Source organism: Centropristis striata, chromosome 1 (assembly GCF_030273125.1).
Source record: "Centropristis striata isolate RG_2023a ecotype Rhode Island chromosome 1, C.striata_1.0, whole genome shotgun sequence".
Lineage (NCBI taxonomy): Eukaryota > Metazoa > Chordata > Actinopteri > Perciformes > Serranidae > Centropristis > Centropristis striata.
Genome location: NC_081517.1, coordinates 14010329 through 14030299, shown reverse-complemented (window position 1 = coordinate 14030299; position 19971 = coordinate 14010329). Strand labels below are relative to the sequence as shown.

The 19971-nt window shown below is 35.7% G+C and overlaps 1 protein-coding gene across 1 annotated transcript in view; it reads right to left on the bottom strand.

Moving 5' to 3' along the window:
- LOC131970646 (hexokinase-1-like) overlaps positions 1-19971 on the bottom strand; it is a 36312-nt gene that overhangs the window by 6312 nt on the left and 10029 nt on the right. Inside the window, exons 3-13 of the mRNA XM_059332084.1 lie at positions 16896-17044; positions 14573-14692; positions 14241-14336; positions 12878-12977; positions 12263-12446; positions 11069-11224; positions 10369-10602; positions 7967-8271; positions 5612-5760; positions 3940-4059; positions 2791-2886 (exon numbers count right to left, since the gene is read on the bottom strand). Coding sequence (XP_059188067.1) covers positions 2791-2886; positions 3940-4059; positions 5612-5760; positions 7967-8271; positions 10369-10602; positions 11069-11224; positions 12263-12446; positions 12878-12977; positions 14241-14336; positions 14573-14692; positions 16896-17044 — 1709 coding nt within the window. The remainder of the gene's footprint in view (positions 1-2790; positions 2887-3939; positions 4060-5611; positions 5761-7966; positions 8272-10368; positions 10603-11068; positions 11225-12262; positions 12447-12877; positions 12978-14240; positions 14337-14572; positions 14693-16895; positions 17045-19971) is intronic.

Here is a 19971-nt window from a genome sequence, read left to right as displayed (position 1 = left end):
TATGTATATGTATATATATATGTATATCTGTATGATAATTTTTTTTTTTTTTACTTTAATATGAAGGTAAGTTTATTTTCTTACAAAGAATAATGAATAATTATGTGTTTTTTCACTGCTTCATTGTAATTTAACATTCAAGACTATTAAGCAATTAAATAATACTGTAAAAAAAATCTATAATGTCCCATTATATTAATTAACAGATTTCAACTTTTTATTTTATTGTTAGTTGTTATGGCATTTGCTCTTAATGTAGAATAAAAACAAAAACACTGTAAAATAATGCATTTCTTTTTACACAAATTTGTTTACATTAAGCTGTAAAACACAAAAAAACACAATTGCCTTAATTTTACATTCAGCAATATTTTTTTGTATTTTTTTCTCATATAATTCACTGTAATTTAACATTCAAGACCATTAAGCAATTGAATAATACTGTAAAAAATCTATGATATGCCAATATATTCATTTACAGATTCCAAATACTATTTTCTGGTAATTTTTTTTGTAATAAAAGTAGTTATTTTTTTGTTATTGCACTTAATTTAGAATACAAACAAGAAATACCCTGTGAAATAATACAGTAAATGTCCATAATATTACTTGTGTTTCCAGGTTTCCCCTCAACATTAAAGCTACATTGTAATGTTAAGTCCACATTTTACATCCAGCAGTTGTTGCTGAATGGCTGTGTTGACAGAAGGATTAATATCAGGCCTGGTAACTTTTTCAAGCGCCACACTGAGCACAATGCAGTTCACTCACATTCCTCTCCAGACCGCACAATAAAATACACAAGCTGTTTCAGAGAGCTGCGAGAATTCAGCAGCACTGCCAAGCACACAAAGATACAGAGGATCATCGGTGTCATCGCGGTGCTAAATCTGAGTTTTAAAAAACGCAGACGCAGACACACACTCCTCCACAATCTCAGAGTTCATGCTGTTACACACACACACACACACACACGCACACACTGCTGCAGTTCTGCACCGCTTTACCTGTCAGGGTTTGATTTACAGTCACTTAATACTTACTGGATCCTCCATCTAAAAGGGTGAAATCGATATAAGAAACTCAAAAGTGATGATGAGAAAACAACCTGCAGAGGATGCAATAAACTAAAGTTTATTAATTATAATGAGTGGTTGGCCAGTTGTGTTGGCTGTGTGTTTGCACAGTAGGGAGGTGGCGTTAAGTTGTCTGCATGCAGAACTACTAAATGCATATCGGTCCAAATGTGTCACTATCCCAGGATTAGCATGTAGAAACAATGTTGTATGATATTTAAGTTCTTTGCCCTGCAGGGTTGTACTACAGGAAGCTGGACTGTAATGTATACTTAGCTGAAAAAACAGTATTTCTATACAGTTGCAACATATGTAAAAAGGACTTTATATCTAAGATCACTTAATCCCATTTAAAAACATACGCAGCATCTATGAGTCACTCAGACCTTTTATGTGTGCACTGTAAAAATAAAAATAAAAGTCTGGCAGCAAAAATTGCCAATCACACCGTCAAATAACAGTTAACAAGCGTAAGTTATATTTCAGATAATTTCCTAAAAAATATGGATAAAATATGTATTAAAAACAAATATCTCTAGAATAACATGTGTTTACTTTAATATGATGGTAAGTGTTTTGCAACTTTTGCTGCAATGATGAAAATATGATTTTTTTTTTCCCAGAAAGTTGCCTTCATTTTTAATTTATACTGTAAAAAAATCTAGAATGTCCCATTATATTAATCAACAGATCTCAACTCACATTTTATGGTTGATATTTGTAATGAAATTAATTTTACAATTAAAAAAAAAAAATTAAATACAAAGATTTACTGTAAAAATAAAGTTGTCTTAATTTGACATTCAACAATATTATGTGTATTTGTTGTATTTTTACATATAATGAATTGTAAATTAACATTCAACACCATTTAGCAATTGAATAAAAATAAAGATCTATATAAAACCTTTAATGCCCCATTATATTAATTTACAGATCTCAATTTTTATTTTTGGTAAATATTTGTAATAGAAGTAATTTTCTCTTTTATTGCATTTGCACTAAATGCAGAAAAAAACAAGAAAAATCCTGTAAAATAATACATTTCTTTAAACATAAATAAATTCTGCATTATTTAAAGTTTTACTACAAAAAACAAACAGGAATTTTACATTGACCAATATGATGAGTTTTTATTTATTTTATTTTTTTACATATAATTCACAGTAATTTAACATTCAAGACCATTAAGCAAATTAATATTACTGTAATTTTTTTTTATATATAATCTATAATGCCCCGTTATATTAATTTACAGATGCCAACTTTTATCTTTTGGTTAATGTTTGTTATAAAAGTAATTTACTTTTTTATGGCGTTTGCACTTAATGTAAAAACAAAAACAAAACACAAGATAAAACCTGTAAAATAACACATAATTCTCTGGAAAATAACTTTCTTTTTTTGCAGTGGAGGCTTTTAAAGCAACAGTCTGAGCTGCAAAGACGACAAATTGCACAAGATGCATTAAATTATATTAAGTGCTCAAACAAAATCTACATCTGTGCACCAGCAAAGCAGCAGCCAGACGTGAATTTAAAGTAGCGGGAATATAATGCGTATGAGCCACATTTGTATTACTTTACTTATCTCTCTCCTGAACGTTTTACTTTCCAGCTGAAGTTCCTGATTTACCTCACTTTGAGCAAGACTTGTTGCTGCAGTTCTAGTAATATAATGATGATAATCAGCTGCACTTCCTGTTAGCCTTTACCTCTTTCCTCTTGATCGCTTCCCTGAGAAGCTCCACCACGTCTTCCCCCTCGCAGTCTGTGGCCTTGAAGCCTTTGGTCCAGGTTACGAGGATTCCCTGGAGAGCACATACAAGCACACTTATAGGCAAACATCAAATACAATATACGGATAATACAACACATTTTGGTGCAAGTTCAACTCTTGAATCCCGGAAGAGGAGGAGGAAATATGGATGGAGACAATAGATTAGAGAGGCTAATAAATCCTTGAAAAATTGGCTATATCATAGCTATTACCACGTCTATACTTGAAGCTTAAAAATAATTTTAAATGGAAGTAAATGTAATAAATTTCCCTTTTGAAACTAAAATAAAACAAATAAACACACATGACTACATCCAAAAAAGAAATAATAATTTTAACAGGCACAAAAAACTTTAATGGGTAAAAAAAAACATTTAACAAGGAAAAGGTCAAATATATTCAGTATAAAAATCAGAACTAATGTTCTCTTTATTTCTTCACTGAACATGATTTTGTTCTGAAAGTAAAAAAACATGATTGAAAAAAAATAAACCCACATTTGTAGGGGGGGAAAAGACTTCAGCAAGAAAAAAAACTTTAATGGGATAAAAAATAACAGAAAAAAACTTTAATGGGAAAAAAATTACGAAGAAAAAACTTTAATGGGAAAAAACACACACGGGGACAAATAACAAAATAAAAAGTAAAACTGGAGATAAATGTAAAATATATTTAGTATAAAAATATAGAGCTAGGAATGAGATACTAAAGGGGTTTTATTGTTGAGAAACACTTCTATACTTGAAGCTTAAAAATCATTTTTTTAAAAGTAATCTCTCTTTAGAAATGAATAAATTATTGCTGCATGTGTTTATGTGTGGCACAAGTCAAGTAGTCGAAATGAAAAGAAGTTTTTTTTTTTTGTAAAGGTAGATAAAAAATACACCGCATGATAACTGTCAACCTTAATAACATGGACCTTGAAACCTTTTTCTGGCACGCAATTATCTTGTAGTAAGTTCTTGCATTGATATTTGTAGTAAGCTCCACTTTTTATTACACAGGACACAGGGCTGGTTCTTACTACTGCTTATTTTTTCAAGACATTTTTGCTATTTTTAAGATCATTTAAAAGAGAACATACTGCGTCCAGGCTGGTCTGATGGCAGGGGAAGGAGAAGGTGAAGCCCAGTGGCAGGCGAGCACTTTTCATCCCCATGTAGTCCAGGAAGTCGGAGATGCAGTGAACGATGTGGTCAAAGAGCTGAAAGAGACACACTGTTAGTGGTTGATATACTGGGAGAGTTTTTAAGGCTCCCTCTTAGTTTTTACTGTGGCTATTAGGCATTAAGCAGACAATTATTAAGATATTGTTAACCCTCTGAACCCCAACAAGCTGTTTTGGGGCGTTTTATGCTCTTTTTACATTTTCCCTCTCTGTGTTCTTATATTTCACTGCAATATATAAAATCTCTATAAATCTATAAGTCCTGCAGCTCTGTGGAATCAGCATAACCATGGCTAGAAGTGGGAACAACTCAAACATGTCTTTGTGCAGAATAACACAGTTAGAATGACAGAATCAGAAAAAAAGTTAAAACGCAAGTTGAATTTCTCTGATACATTTAAAAAAAAATGTTTTGAATAAAATTAAATTATATATAAACACTTTTCCAAGGGTCACGAATGTTGTAAAAACACAAACAAACAGTCAAAGCTACCAAAAAGTCACACAAAATGACAGAAAAAAGTCACAAAATAACCCTAAAAGAAAGATGTAAAATAACAAAATAAAGACACAAAATAAAAAAAGATCTAAAAATATCGAAAAAGACCAAAAGAAGACACAAGATGACCAACAACATACAAAATATAAAAAAAGACGTAAAAATATATAAGTCACAAAATAACCAAAAGCAAAGATGTAAAAAAATATCCAAAAAAACACAAAATTATGACAAAAAAATGAAACATGACCAAAAACAGTTTTCTCCACATATTGAATACTGTGTAAACAGCCTCTCCTGTCCTCTCCTCTCTGCTCTGTGTAAACAGCCTCTCCTGTCCTCTCCTCTCTGCTCTGTGTAAACAGCCTCTCCTGTCCTCTCCTCTCTGCTCTGTGTAAACAGCCTCTCCTGTCCTCTCCTCTCTGCTCTGTGTAAACAGATTTTCAGTAAATATTTGTCACGTGACCGTTGGTCTCAGCAGAATCAGTCATGTCTTCACAGTGTCTCTGAGGAGCAGAATTTAATGTTTTTAACAGGATCTGGTTAGTGCAAACACTTTATTTTAAATGACACATGTAGAATAAAGAGATTCTGACACAAATATCAACATTTTAAGCTTCTAATATAATATAATAATATATATATATATATATATATATATATATATATATATTAATTACATTTTATTCAAATAAAAACAAATAGAGGAATTCAACTTGCTTTTTTTATTTTTATGATCTATGTCATAACTGTTATTCTGCACAAAAGACATGTTTGAGTACATGTAGAATAAAGTGATTCTGACAGAAATATATTAACATTTTAAGCTCTGTTTTGGTCTTTTTTTTTAAACAGAAACTTTCATAACCTATGATCTGTTCAAGGACTGTCAGAAAGTTCCAATTCTGATGATAATGCCTGTTTTCTCAGTTTGTTTCTACGATAAACAGTGGATTTTCTGCGATCATACGTTTCAGTGTGGGTGGGGTTCAGAGGGTTAAATATATGCCAAAATAGCAATAGAGTGTTTCTGTCAATGCAAAATAGACTGTTTGAATCTTCAGGGAAAACAAAGAACCAAATCCCCACCTCCTCTCCTGTGCCCTGCATGACTTCTATGGGAATGGCGTAGATTTTGTTGTGCATCTCCACCGATCTCTTCTTCCCACTGCGGATCTTTACCAGAAGCACGCGGAAGTTTGTCCCTCCGAGGTCCAGGGCAAGGAAATCTCCGTTCTCTGTGTCACAAGAAAGGCAAAGTTAATGAGTTAAAAATCGTCAAAACTGTCACCACAAGTTTTTCTCCAATGTATTTTTTTTAAATATTTTAAATAACATACTGTTCCCTGAAGCTCAAATAATACACTTTAAAAGCATAAACATTGGATTCACAGCAACACATTGTTAGTTTTATTACATTTTTAGTGCCAGTTTGAGAATAACTGATAAAATATCAAGTTTTTCATCTTGACTTGTTTGAACTCGTCTGTGATTCTCCTTGCTGTGGAAATAAGGAAAAAGAGACGACTGTTTACAGTAATAACGACATATTTTGCCCGTGGATCTTTTCAAAAATAATGTGGAAGAACCTGATTCACTTGTGCACACTACGTCTAGAAAACTGCCAACTGCTTTACCTTCATGTGCAATCTGTGGCTCTGCAACTGAACTATTGACTCAGTAACAATAGATATTCAAACCCACCATAAATCACATGCAAAAGTGAACACAAATACATGATTTATGGTGGTGATGTCATCCAGGACACATGCAGCCGAACAAACACCAACATTTCTGAACAGCAGCAGTATCAACCAGTCAGTTAACACTGTAAACTAATTTAAAATCTGTAGAAACTTCACAGAGGATATGAAATTGATAGAAGGTAGGAACTTTATTGCAGGGGTCAGCAACCTGAGGGGTGCAACAATAACTGTGCAAGAGAGTTTTTTGAAAAGTGTCCTCCAGAGGTGGGGAAAAAATCCATACTGCATAGTATCGGGATATTTTGCGTGGCCATATAATATTGATTTGTGGCCGCCAAGTATCGATATTTATCATTCCGGTGGGTCGTAGTGGGCTCACTGTTAATAATATACTGGAGATCCTGGTATCATATGAAACTAGAAGATGTAAGGAATCTATAGGTAACATCAGGTCAGGATCTCGTGCCAGGAAGTTGTCAAAATAACTCTGCAAAGTTTGGCTTTTTTATGTTTTTAATTCAACAAAATTGAGAGCAGTGAAGCTTGTTGTTTGTGAAAGTTTGATAAAATGCTGCAGTTGTTGTCGTCCAAACATGTTTGATATCAATTCAGTTCAGTTTGACTGAAGACTTTTTTTGTCTGTGGGTTTGACTCTCATTGTGGAGAAATAAAAAGACTGAAGCGAGATTAATACACTGAGAATTTTCTCTTATTTGACAAAACAATTCTTGATTGAATTTAATTTTGTGGACACAAAATGCAGTTAAACAGTTAAATCACAATATATTGTATCACATTAATCGCAGTAATATTGTATCGTGACTAGAGTATCGGGATAAAATCATATAGTGGGGCAGATACGCTGATTCACACCTCTCATCTGCACGCCGAATGACGGTTGGATAAGGATGTCAGCATTCTTGTATAGTCATATTTAAAGTTTGTTGTTACACTTGATTCTCCCTTTTTGACATTTGCTGCTATTGCAACATTTTGTAAATATCAATTAAAGCAGTATGCTGAAATAGGAACTGTGCATTCAATTTGTAACCACAACAGGTAAAAAAAAGTAGTTGTTTATTCCTGATGAACAAGATTGCTGGAAGGTTGGTTGGGTAGTACCTTCAAGTACCTTCAAAAGTACCAGATGGACTCATTACCCAGTACTTTTTTTGGTCAAATAAAGTTTAAATTCACAACGGGTGTATATATTTACAAAAACAGGGTATCCTCGGGGTCTTAAAAATTAAAGTTTTAAATCCAACAGATTGAATTTAAGGCCTTAAAATGTCTAAAATTCTCTTTAAATCTCAAAATGTCTTTAATATGTTTTGGAAAGGTCTTCAGAATGTATTAACATTACTTTTATTTAAAACAAATGTATGAACGTTACTCTCAATTTCTTAGGACGCTATAACATAACTACAAAACGGAAACGGGGGGGAGTCAAATTGTTGTTCAACTAAGTCAAAGTGGAAAAAATAATTTTCAGGTCTGATAGGTGAGGTTGTGCTAGAAAAAAAGGATACAAACATGGCATGTTTGGCTAGTGGTATAAACAGGCAGAAGGTAAAGGATTAAAAAAAACTGACAAAATAGACTGAAACTGCAAATTAAAGAACACTAAAAAAAGTTGGAAATGCATCAGTGATTGGTATAAGTTGCATGAGGGAATAAACCCTACCACAGGATGCATCTCATCCACCTGTATAGTTTGCATATAACTATTTTTATTCACCTGTCCCATCTGGTGTTGTCCGCACAAAAGTAGGCAGCATTTTGACGGTGGCGTCCTCGTGGGAGGTCTTCTTCAGGCCTCTCTCGATCTCCACCCTCATTCGTTTCTTCACCTCGAGCAGCTGCGCTTTGCTGAGCCGAAACTCTGCCATCGTCTGCTGAATCTGGCGCGCCTGCTCCGTCAAGCGGTACGCCACCGCCGTAACCATGGCTGCGCCTTTCGCACTCCCACTCTCGGACAGCAGGAAGCGAACGTCTGAGTCTGGGACCAGGCGGCGCACGGTCTTGTGCAGACGGCGGGCGTATCTGTGCAGAGAGCAGGAGATAAGAGGAGCCTGATCAGTATCACACAAAGCAAAACATCAATATTTGATTATTAAAAAAATCCAACCCTTTGTTGCATAAATTATTAAATTGACTAAATTAAATTAAAGATTTATGAGATAAAAAGTGGCAAATCTAGGAGAAAAAAGTAGCAGATTTAAGAGAAAAAAGTGGCAAATCTGGGTGAAAAAAGTAGTGGATTTATGAGAAAAAAATGGCAAATCTAGGAGAAAAAAGTAGATTTATGAGATAAAAGGTGGCAAATATTGGAGAAAGAAATGGATTTATGAGATAAAAGGTGGCAAATCTAGGAGAAAAAAATAGATTAATGAGGAAAAAAGTGGCAAATCTAGGACAGAAAAGTAGATTTATGAGATAAAAGGTGGCAAATCTAGGAGAAAAAAGTAGTTTTATGAGATAAAAAGTAGATTTATGAGATAAAAGGTGGCAAATCTAGGATAAAAGTAGACCTATTTGATTGTTATTGAAACGGGAACACGGGAAGATGCTGCACAGTGTTTTAGAGATGCTTCACCTGCACTTGCCTGTTAATTTACACTGAAAAGGTTTTACAGTGTCGTTCGTCAAATACAGCTAATTTTATTCCACAAATCACACATTTGTTTTTCAGATTAACCCTTGTGTTGTCTTCACTTTCTGTATACACCTCAAAAATGACCCGCCTCGACTAAACCCTTTAAATAAAGCAGTTCGATTTAATTTTACAACCCCAAATCTATTTTGCATGAAGAAACAACCTGTCAGCCATCACAAACTTGGTGAATATTGAGGTTTTCCCTCTTTACAGTGCAGAAAAACTGGATTTAATTATGGAATCCACTCGTTTTTATTACAACACACCTGTCGTAATTGATTAAAGTACGGGTTTATATTTATTATTTTTATTTCTAAAGGTACTGCATTTGTGTAAACATGATTATTTATCAAACATGTATGAGTTTAATGTTTTTTGTGGTATGAAAATGGTTTTATAGACAAGATTTGTACCCTGTTGGTGTACAGCTTTCATGGAAATATGCACAAAGGCGATGTTGTCTTATGGGGTCATCGTAGGAAAAGTCATGGAATTTCAAGTTGAAAAAAGATCATTAAGGGGGTTTCTGATGCTGTTAAACAGTCTTTTTTGACCCCTAAGACAACACAAGGGTTAATTGATTTGCACAATAATTATGTAGCACAATTATAAACAATATGTCAGCCTATCCTACGACCAAATCACCCCTGAGAAGAGTTTTCAATGCAGAAACCTTAATCTGACTTAAAAACAGCAGAAGTGATCTGGATCTGTGTGGGAGTATCTTTGTTTGTTTGCTTTTTATGGGAAATCTTCATCGTGTGCATCCTCTGTATTCCTCAGAGGATCTTGTTTGTTTTGCCTTGATCCTTCAGTACACTCGTCGTCATGTCATTCTAGTTTTGATGCTTAGTTTGTTGTTATTTAATTTAGCTCCTTTATTGTCACATGCACAACAAGTGGAAAGAAGATTCCCCTCCCAATTAATATATATAAAAATAGTTAATCTAAGACAGAGCAGAAGTTAAGATATTGGAGAAAAATGGGATGATTGGGATAAAATATAACACTTATACAAATAGACAGGCCATTGCATAATTAATAAACTGAATTTAGTAAATGTAGATGCAATAACATTTCAGAAGTATTGATACTTATTACAATACTGTATGTTTAAAATGTTTAAAAACTACATCTAGTAGTTTAGTAGTAGTAGTAGTACCAAAATAACAGATCTATAATCAGATTTTCAACCCTAGCCTGCAAAGATGGAAAAAAAGGGAAGAAAATCAACAGCTCCCCGGTCTTTATTACATCTTATATTATTAATAAAACAAAATAGAAAACAAAATGTTATATTCTGTGTGCCTGGGACTGTTTTTGAAATTCTGTTATTGTGGAAACTTTAATGTGCATAATAAGGAGTAATAAACATATTTATTCACAGATAAAAAGCAGGCTATAGAAGTATTTGCTGATGCAGGGACAATATCTCACAGCTTTAAATAAAAATTCTCACTATCCGTGCTCGTCTCGTTACTCACTGAGGGTGCATCTTGTAGAGCGAGCCGTCGATGCCCACGGTGGTGCGTAGGCGTGCGACTCCTTTGTTTTCCTTGAGACGGGAGAGGATGCCTCCGAGTGTGGAGGCAATTAGATTTGCAGAGCGGAAGGACACGATGGTGCACACGTGCTGAACGGCTAGACAGTCTTCGTCTGACGGCTCCACCCCGAGCCTCGTCAGGATCTCCATGCACTTCTTTAGTCCTTCTTTCGACCTAAGAGTCACGCATTTATTTGTATTTCAAAGCTGTTAAAGAGCGCACTGTACAAAAAATAATAATCTAATAAAATCAGTGTTGCTGCTAATCATTGACAAATTCCAGGCTGCAATAATTCAAACAATTGTTTTTTTCTTTGCATGTAATATATTGAAAATAATTCATATTTTCAGTTTTTTCTCATCTAAAATTATGGTAATTTAAAGGGTTAAAATCTTTAAAATCAATTAGTATTTTATATCAATAATTAGATCGGATGTAGGTGAAAAAAATCAGTTTAATGAAAGTAGAATATAATATTGAATAATATTTGCGCTAAGCAGTACAAATGTGCACAATATTTGAACCGGCCCTGAGGGTTAAAGAAGCAATCATTACTTTTCCTTTCTGCATACAGACTTTTTCCCTGAAAAATCATATTTTCCTGTCATACACGAGTCCGCGAGTCATTCTTTCCACTTACTTCTCGATGGCAGAGACGTGTTTCGTCTCAATCTTTCCTTTTGTCAAGAGCTCGGGTGTGATCCGGCCCTCAAAGAGCAGCCCCTCTTTGGCCATCTTGACCAGGATGAGTCGAACCAGCTCGCCCATGTACATCCCACTGGCCATCTTTTCAAACCTGAGCAATAGCAAAAACAAAAACAAAGCAGCGTTTTTTAGACGACGTGTCATGGATACAGCTTGCGTTGGTCATTGCAGCTTCTCTTTAGAGATGCACAGTAGAGTTGACATGCTGCTGAAACCTCTTTCTTTAGTTAGTAGAGGTAGGGGGAAAATAGATACAGCATGGTATTGCTATATTTTGAGTGGTAATATTATATAGATTTATGGCTGCCAAGTATCCATATTTAGTGTTTATTTAGCGTCAGTATTTTTTTGTAGCGGGCTCACTTTTATGAATATCCTGGCGATACAGATTTTATTGTAAAATTGTTATTGTTTTATTGAAAAAATGCTTGGAAGATTTGATGCTGGTTTGAAGGCAAAGGGTGGTCACACCAAGTATTGATTTGATTTACATTACTATTTTGAAAGCATTCTTATTTTACAGCATTTAAAAAAAAAAAAAAAGCCAAATAGCAGAAATGTATGTATATGTCTCATTATTTTTATTCTTAGACAAAACTTACTAAACAATTTGTTGCCTGTCTGTTAAAGAAACACAATTTCAGGTGTCTTTTTTTAGCCCCATTTAACCATACCTGGTCTCCTAAAAATTCTGTTCCCTTACAACAAAACTGCATTTTCAATCACGTTCTGAAGGAAACTTATTTTCTCCTGTATTTAAGATGTATCATAAAATATGTTTCTTGTGTCCAGTGTGAAATCAAAAGTCAGAGTTTACTTCTTATACTTGCACAACGTACTTGACTATAGACTAAAATAACAGAGTATTTTTTTTTTAATCTGCAGTTGATAACATTAAAACTAGGGGTTTAAACTTCGACTGTAATCTGGAAGAAAATGTTTTAATAGAGAGTGCAGTTATGTCTTGTGGTAATGTAACTTATATTTTACATATCATGTACTATATATTCCTCTATAACCACAGAACCAAATCAGAAAGTCAGTAGCTACAGTATTCCCCCCCTGGAAAGTTTCTCAGAAGAACTAATCTTGTCTTGAGTTAATAAAGCTTTAAAGGGGGAACTCTTACAGCTGCTTCCCCGGGTTGATGGAGCCCCGGTCGATCTCGCGGTCAAACTCTGTGCGGATGTCCTCCAGGGACCCGTCGTCCCCGAAGGCGCCCCACTCCGTGTTGATGCACATCCGGCCCTCGTCTCCCTCCACCTGGTCGATGTGACGCAGCTCCTCCATGTAGCAGGCGTTCGTTCCCGTTCCTGAAGAGATGAACAAACGAGTTTGTGAAGGCTTTGTAAAACATTTGGCGCCCCCACATGTAGAACTCAGCTCATGGTCCTGTAAGCTGCTTTCTCACTACCTGTCTGTCTGTCTGTCTGTCTGTCTGTCTGTCTGCCTGCCTGCCTGTCTGTCTCTCTCTCTCTCTCTCTCTCTCTGTCTCTCTCTCAGTACCTGTCTGTCTCTCTCTCTTTCTCAGTATCTCTCTGTCTCTCTGTCCTCTATACCTGTCTGCCGTTCTCTCTCTCTCATTACCCGTCTCTCTCTTTCTCCTCAGTACCTGTCTCTCTCTCTTCTCAGTACCTGTCTCCCTCTCCTGTAAGCTGCTTTAGATATATGCATTGGACCAAAAAGCACCAGTTTTTATGATCTACCTCATTAGTTCTGTAAAACATGCAGTCTGTGTGTTTACCGATGATGATGCCCACTTCACATCGCTGATCGTCAAACCCGCAGGTCATCATGGTGCCAACTGTGTCATTAACCACCGCCATGATGTCCGCCTCGTAGTCCTGAAGAAACATTATTATAACGTTGAGCTCAAAACAGTCAGTTTGGACCGAACAAACTAGTTGTTACTATTAACAACTGTCATTATTGGGAAAAACTTTTGACTAATAAAATTTGCTATTGTTAGTGTATTTTTAAAAGTGGAGGAAAAAGTATTCAGATCCCTTAAGTAAAAGTACTAATACCACACTGTGAAATTACTTCACTACAGTAAAAGTCCTGCATTCAAAACGTACTGCAGTAAAAGTACAAAAGTATCAGCATCAAAATGTACTTAAAGTATCAAAAGTAAAAGTACTCGTTATTCTCTTCTCTTCTGTTGATTTTATAATTTTTATGATTTTATGTGTATGCATGTATATTTTATTATGTGTGAGCAGTGCATTTTATTTATTTTATTCTATTTTTATTTTATCTTATTGTATTTTATCGTTGTAGTGAAGCACTTTGGAAACCTTGTGTTTGCTTAAATCGTGCTATATAAAGATTGGATTGGATTAGATGCAGAATGGCCCCGATCACAAAAAAAATATATTGATGCATTTATTTTAATTTTAGTAAAGATGAAAAAGGCCTTTTTAACTACTTAATATACTATTAATGAGGTTACATTTTTAAATATCTAAAAACAAGTAGGATTAAGTATATTTTGAGTTGTGTACTTATATTATCCCAAATATTCCAATATTTTCAAACCCAGAGAAATCTGTCAATTCAATCGCCTGTCAGTGGCGTCATATATGGTTTTATCCAGGTTTCTGCCACATTTTCACAAAGCACTTTGGTCATTTCTAACTATATATTTTAACCAGATGATGGATTTTAGTTGCTGGACATCTGGATCTTAAGTTATCAGAGAAACAAGCTGAGCCAAAGAGAAAGCATCAGAGAAACACTGATTATTAACATAACACTGATTTATTCAGTGTTTTTACCGGTTTTAATCACCAAGTTATTTTTGGAGAGTAGGAGATCTCTGTGGATATTTCATCTCCTCTTAAAAAAACTAAAACTCCTGAATGTCTGAATGTTAAGTTATCAGACAAACAAGCTGAGCAAATTTGCAGCAGCTCCAGAACAACCTCTGTCTGCCAAACAATGTGGAGAAACACTGATTATTTAATATAAAACTGCTTTATTTACTGGTTTTAATCATCCAGTCTGTTAGTTTTTGAGAGGAGGAGATCTCCTGAAGAAATCCTAACCTCCTGAAGGGAGAAGAATTACATAATGTTTGTTTCAAAGAAGAAGAAAAAATAACTCACCCCTCGTTTCTTGATGGCCCTGTTCAGAAGACTCACGACATCCATGCCTTCTACACCACTGACTTTAAACTTCTTTGTCCATGTCACTAGGACCGCCTATAAAAAAACAAACAAGAGAAACAAACTTTAAGTTACAATTCGGACGTGCTTGGCAAGACAAAAGTGTCTGTCTATTGCTATTCCAACCACAGAATCACTTTCCAACAACACATATACCAACTTCAGTTACAAAGCCAAACATCTTTTAAAGCTCAAGTTACCAAAGTATTGAAAAATAATAGTCTGAAAGTAGATTGTGGCTCAGTTTTTCCCTTTAACTTCTAAGTGTTTACCTCATTAAGTTTGGTTTGGGCACAGGGGAAGGAGAACGTAAATCCCACAGGAAGCTTTTTATCCTTGATTTTTTGCTTCTCCATGAAGTCGCCCAGGCAATCTGCAACATGGCCAAAGAGCTACAGACAGAAAGGAGACATTAACACCGCACAATGACAAGATAATAAAACAAAAACCCTGGATCAGCACTGGACACTATTAACAAACATTCTGCATTTTTCATGAGAGGTTCATGAGCTTCTCTACTGTAACAATCACTCTTAAAGACAGTACCTGTCTCTCTCTCAGTACCTGTCTCTCTCTCTCTCAGTACCTGTCTCTTTCCTCAGTACCTGTCTTTCTCTCTCTCCTCAGTACCTGTCTCTCTCTCTCTCCTCAGTACCTGTCTTTCTCTCTCTTCTCAGTGTATGTGTCTCTCTCTCTCCTCAGTACCTGTCTCTCTCTCTCCTCAGTACCTGTCTCTCTCTCTCTCCTCAGTAGCTGTCTTTCTCTCTCTCCTCAGTACCTGTCTTTCTCTCTCTTCTCAGTACCTGTCTCTCTCTCTCTCTCCTCAGTACCTGTCTCTCTCTCCTCAGTACCCGTCTCTCTCTCAGTACCTGTCTTTCTCTCTCTCCTCAGTACCCATCTTTCTCTCTCTTCTCAGTACCTGTCTCTCTCTCTCTCTCCTCTGTACCTGTCTCTCTCCTCAGTACCTGTCTTTCTCTCTCTCCTCAGTACCCGTCTCTCTCTCAGTACCTCTCTCTCTCTCAGTACCTGTCTGTCTGTCTGTTTCCCTCTCTCTCCTCTTAGTACCTGTCTGTCTGTCTGTCTGTCTGTCTGTCTGTCTGTCTGTCTATCTCTCTGTTTCTCTGTTTCCCTCTCTCTCCTCTCAGTACCTGTCTGTTTAGACTGCATCCATTTGTTTTATCAAGTTGTACCCATTAAACTGGTAGTGTGTATCTTATTATATTTTAGTGTTTAGATGGATTGATGAAGATGAAACACAACACTATATTAATTATATTATAGATACATTTCTTTTCACCGTTTCTTCACTTTTACGTTTATATTTAACTGTGTCACTCTCCATTGAAAGAAACCTCATTGTTAACAAACCTGTTCATACAGCACGATACATTTCTGGGCAGCTGTTCCCTTTTGACATTTCATTAAACGGCATCTGTCTCTGCTCTGTCTGAGCCAATCACACAGCCCTCAGACAGTCTCTCATGTTTTGGTTATCGGGTTACAGTCCGACTGCCAGCTGTTCGCTACAAGTTCAGTGAAGGTCAGCGGCGCTTCTGACTTCACTGTCGTTACTCTGAGTGTTACTGAGGGGCTCGTTTTACACGCGTTGATCCTCGACCTGACCTGGAGTACAGCTGACCTCTGTACGCAGCGGCAGACACAAACACGGAGCATTTTGAGTGAAAACAGTCGAGCATCTGATTTCAGTCGTATGGTATGTGAAGTGTTTGTTGATGATGGGATTATCACGTTTAGACAGACCGAGCAGCTACATCCATCCAGTTCTTGAGGGAAAGAACAACTTCATCCAACCCTTTATGTTCCAAAACTACAAAACAGTCAATATTCAGTGCTTAACAAATGTTTTGGAGCAGCGGTTTGTGCCACAGCTGCCCTAAATTAACTAAGCAATAGTAATAAAAATCTTTTTTTTTTAATGTTTCTGTGATGGTTAATACAGCAGTATGTAGAAGGTTTTTAACCCAAATAATATTTTTTATGCTAAAATATAATTATTGTTATTCATGACTTTTCAAATAGACTGTTTTAGAAAAAATTCCCTGTCTCTCCCCTCACTACCTGTCTCTCTCTCCATAGTGCCTGTCTCTCTCTCCTCAGTACCTATCTCTCTTTCTCCTTAGTACCTGTCTCTTTCTCTCCTCACTACCTGTCACTCTCTCCTCAGTGTCTGTCTCTCTCACCTCACTACCTGTCTGTCTGTCTGTCTCTCTGTCTCTCTCCTCTGTACCTGTCTCAAATTATATTTTTAATGCTAAAATATAATTATTATTGTTTTCCATGACTCTTCAAATTTACTGTTTTACAAAAAAAACCCTGTAAAAATAGTAGAGCACATTATTATTTCTTGATTAAGAGTCAAATTATGTTTATTTACGTCATTTCTGACTTCTCGGAGAAGCCCAGTAAGCCGGCTCAAATCTGGCTATAAAAAGGTGAATTCAGTTTGTTATTTGCAAAATAAATAACATTTTGTACAATATGTATGTTTTCTTGTTTGTAGGTGGTCGACAGGTGGTTTGGTACATTTGTTAAGCAGATAAAATCAAAGTTTATTTATGCTGTGTTCGTGGTTACCCGTGTCCCGTTGCCATGGATGATGTCATCCGGGGTCTCGTAGACCTGGCTCTCCATTTGAACCGGCTGCTTCTTGTCCTGCGTCACTTTGACACGAAGGATTCGGAAGTTCGACCCCCCAAGGTCCAGAGCTATGAAGTCCCCCTTTTCTGTCAAAATAAAAAAAAAACATACCATCTATAAAAAAAACTGCTCATCAGAACTACAGTTTGTCTCATAACCAGCCGCCTCCTTTTCAGCTCTTTTTTTAGATTTCCAGATTTTTCTCTTTTTGCATTTCATTCACTGTCCCTAAAATCTATATAAATCTATAAGTCCTGCAGCTCTATGGAATCAGCACATTCATGGCTAGAAGTGGGAACAACTCAAACATGTATTTTCTGCAGAATAACAGAGTTAGAATGAAAGAAATCATAAAGTTTAATTTTTCTGATAAAATGTTTTTTTAATTGGAATAAAATGGAATTTATATGTACAATACTTTTCCAAGTGTCCACAAGTGTCACGAATGTTGTAAAAAATACAAAATTACCAAAAAGTCGCAAAATGACAAAAAAGTCACAAAATAAGCATGTAAAAATATTATAAAAGACACAAATTTGCCCCAAAAAAGACATGAATTGACCAAAAAAGACCAAAAAAGGCACAAAATAACAAAAAAAGACATGAAATATGAAAAAGATCCCCCAAAAATCGAAAAAAGAACACAAAATGACCAAAAACAGTTTTCTCTACATATTGTACTTATCGAAGTATTGTCATGTTTCCAGCCTGTCCTGTCCTGTCCTGTACTCTCCTCTCTGCTCTGTGTAAACAGCCTCTCCTGTCCTCTCCTCTCTGCTCTGTGTAAAAAGCCTCTCCTGTCCTCTCCTCTCTGCTCTGTGTAAACAGATTCTCAGTGAATATTTGTCACGTGACCGTTGGTCTCAGCAGAATCAATCATGTCTTCACAGTGTCACTGAGGGGCAGAATTTAATGTTTTTAACAGGATCTGGTTAGTGTAAACACTTTATTTTAAATGACACATGTAGTATAAAGAAATTCTAACACAAATATCAACATTTTAAGCTTTTTTTTTTTGGTTACATTTTTAACAGAATTTTTTTTAAGAATACATTTTCTTTAAAAGGTGGGCCTCAGAGGATTAAATGATTAATTCAGGTTTCAGGCATTTATCTGACCCTGATCTCGAGTGAGTTACAATGTGTGTGAAGAAGGATAAGGTGTCTGTGCAAAAGGACACTGCAACGCAACAGAACACATGATCATTTCCTTTATCCGGCGTCAGACCTGTGACCTTTCACTTACAAAGAAAGCAGCCGGGACATCAAGCCTCCCTCTCGACAAAACAATGTTCTTCATTTAGTGCTGCCATGACTGTAATGTTTGCTGCATCGTGCTATTTATCTCCATGACCGTACTGGAATGAGAGGTGACCGGCGCCTGACATATAGAAGTGTTACTGATTGGCCGCAGAGCATGTGTCCCACTCTAACCTCAGGGATACGTTTATATACGTGTTGGCTTTTCGGCATTGATTGCAGTACTTTTGTAATTAAGTCCATCCAGTCTGGTGTTAAGCTAACACAGATTCAACCCTCTGAACCCCAGAAGGGGGATTGGAAGCTATGTTTCGCCATAGATACATCCTTTATCGTAGAAAGGAACTGTGAAAACAGGCATTGTTGTTGGAATTTCTGATTTATGACAGTTCTTGAATGGATCATAGGTTACTGTTATAAAAAATTAAAAAAAACATCCAAAACAAACCTTTAAAATTGTGGCATTTCTGACAAAATCACTTAATTTTATTCCTGGAAAGTGTATATATAAATTCAGAGTTATTGAGTTGAAATCAGAAAAAAGTTGAATTGTTCTAATAAATTATTATTTTTTTATTAAAAGAAAATGGAATTTATATATACAACACTTTTCCAAGTGTCATGAATGTTGTTTAAAAAAGACAAAGTCAAAAAATTATAGAAAAAAGATCTAAAAATATCATAAAAGACATAAATTTACAACAAAAGATGTAAAATGACTAATAAAAGACCAGAAAGGACACAAAATATAAAAAAGATCTAAAAATGTCAAAAAAGACCAAAAAAATATGTAAAATGACCAAAAGAAGACACAAAGAGACCAAAAAGAAAGAAAAAAAGATGTAAAACAAATGTAAAAAAAGACAAAATGTCCAAAAAAAATTGTTATGTGACCAAAAATAGTTTTCTCCACATATTGTACATATTGAGGAATTATGTCATGTATCCAGCCCCTCTTGTCCTCTCCTCTTCGCTCTGTTTAAACTGTGGTTACTTCCAGCCATGATTGTGCTGATTCCATAGAGCTTTCAGGACTTATTATTTTATATTATATATTGCAGTGAAATACAAGGCCACAGTGAGTAAAATGTAAAAAGAACAGAAAAAAAACCCTGAAATGGCTTGTTGGGGTTCGGTCGTGAAAGAAAAACTGAAGACAACGATGCACAAGCACAAGTTATACATTATTTAATATAACGTAGTTTAATCCTGGCTTTAATACTGGCAACAGACTCAGGGGTTTAGTAGGTTTTCAGGAGATAAAATCAGAGCCAGAGCCGCTGAATGTGTGTTCACTGAAAACATCCAAGTCCCAAAAAGTATTCAGGTCCAACTTTGTCTCATTGCACTTCCCAGGTTTGTGAACTTGTGAGTCTGTACAATCGAAGACACACCTGACCACAGAGCTTTGTTTCCTGCCACAGTGAAATAGTCATTAAGTATTGATAATGTCTAGCTTGATGATGAACCCTCTGAGAGCCCTCCCTGCTGCAGTGTGGCCTCATTGCCTCCTGAAGCACAAATATGGCTGCAGAACTTGGACAAAACCACTGAATTGTAGCGTTGCAATCCAAATATATTTTGCAGAGTGTGTGTAAGAGATAGAATTAAGATTCTACAAGCAGCCAGGTGTCTGTAGCCAACAAGTCTTACTTTTTTAGTGAATACTTTCTGGTAAAATTTCCAGAAAGTTTCCATTGGAAGTGAAGCTGTAGAATTTAGGAAATTATTGAAAAATGGGAATTATGGAAATG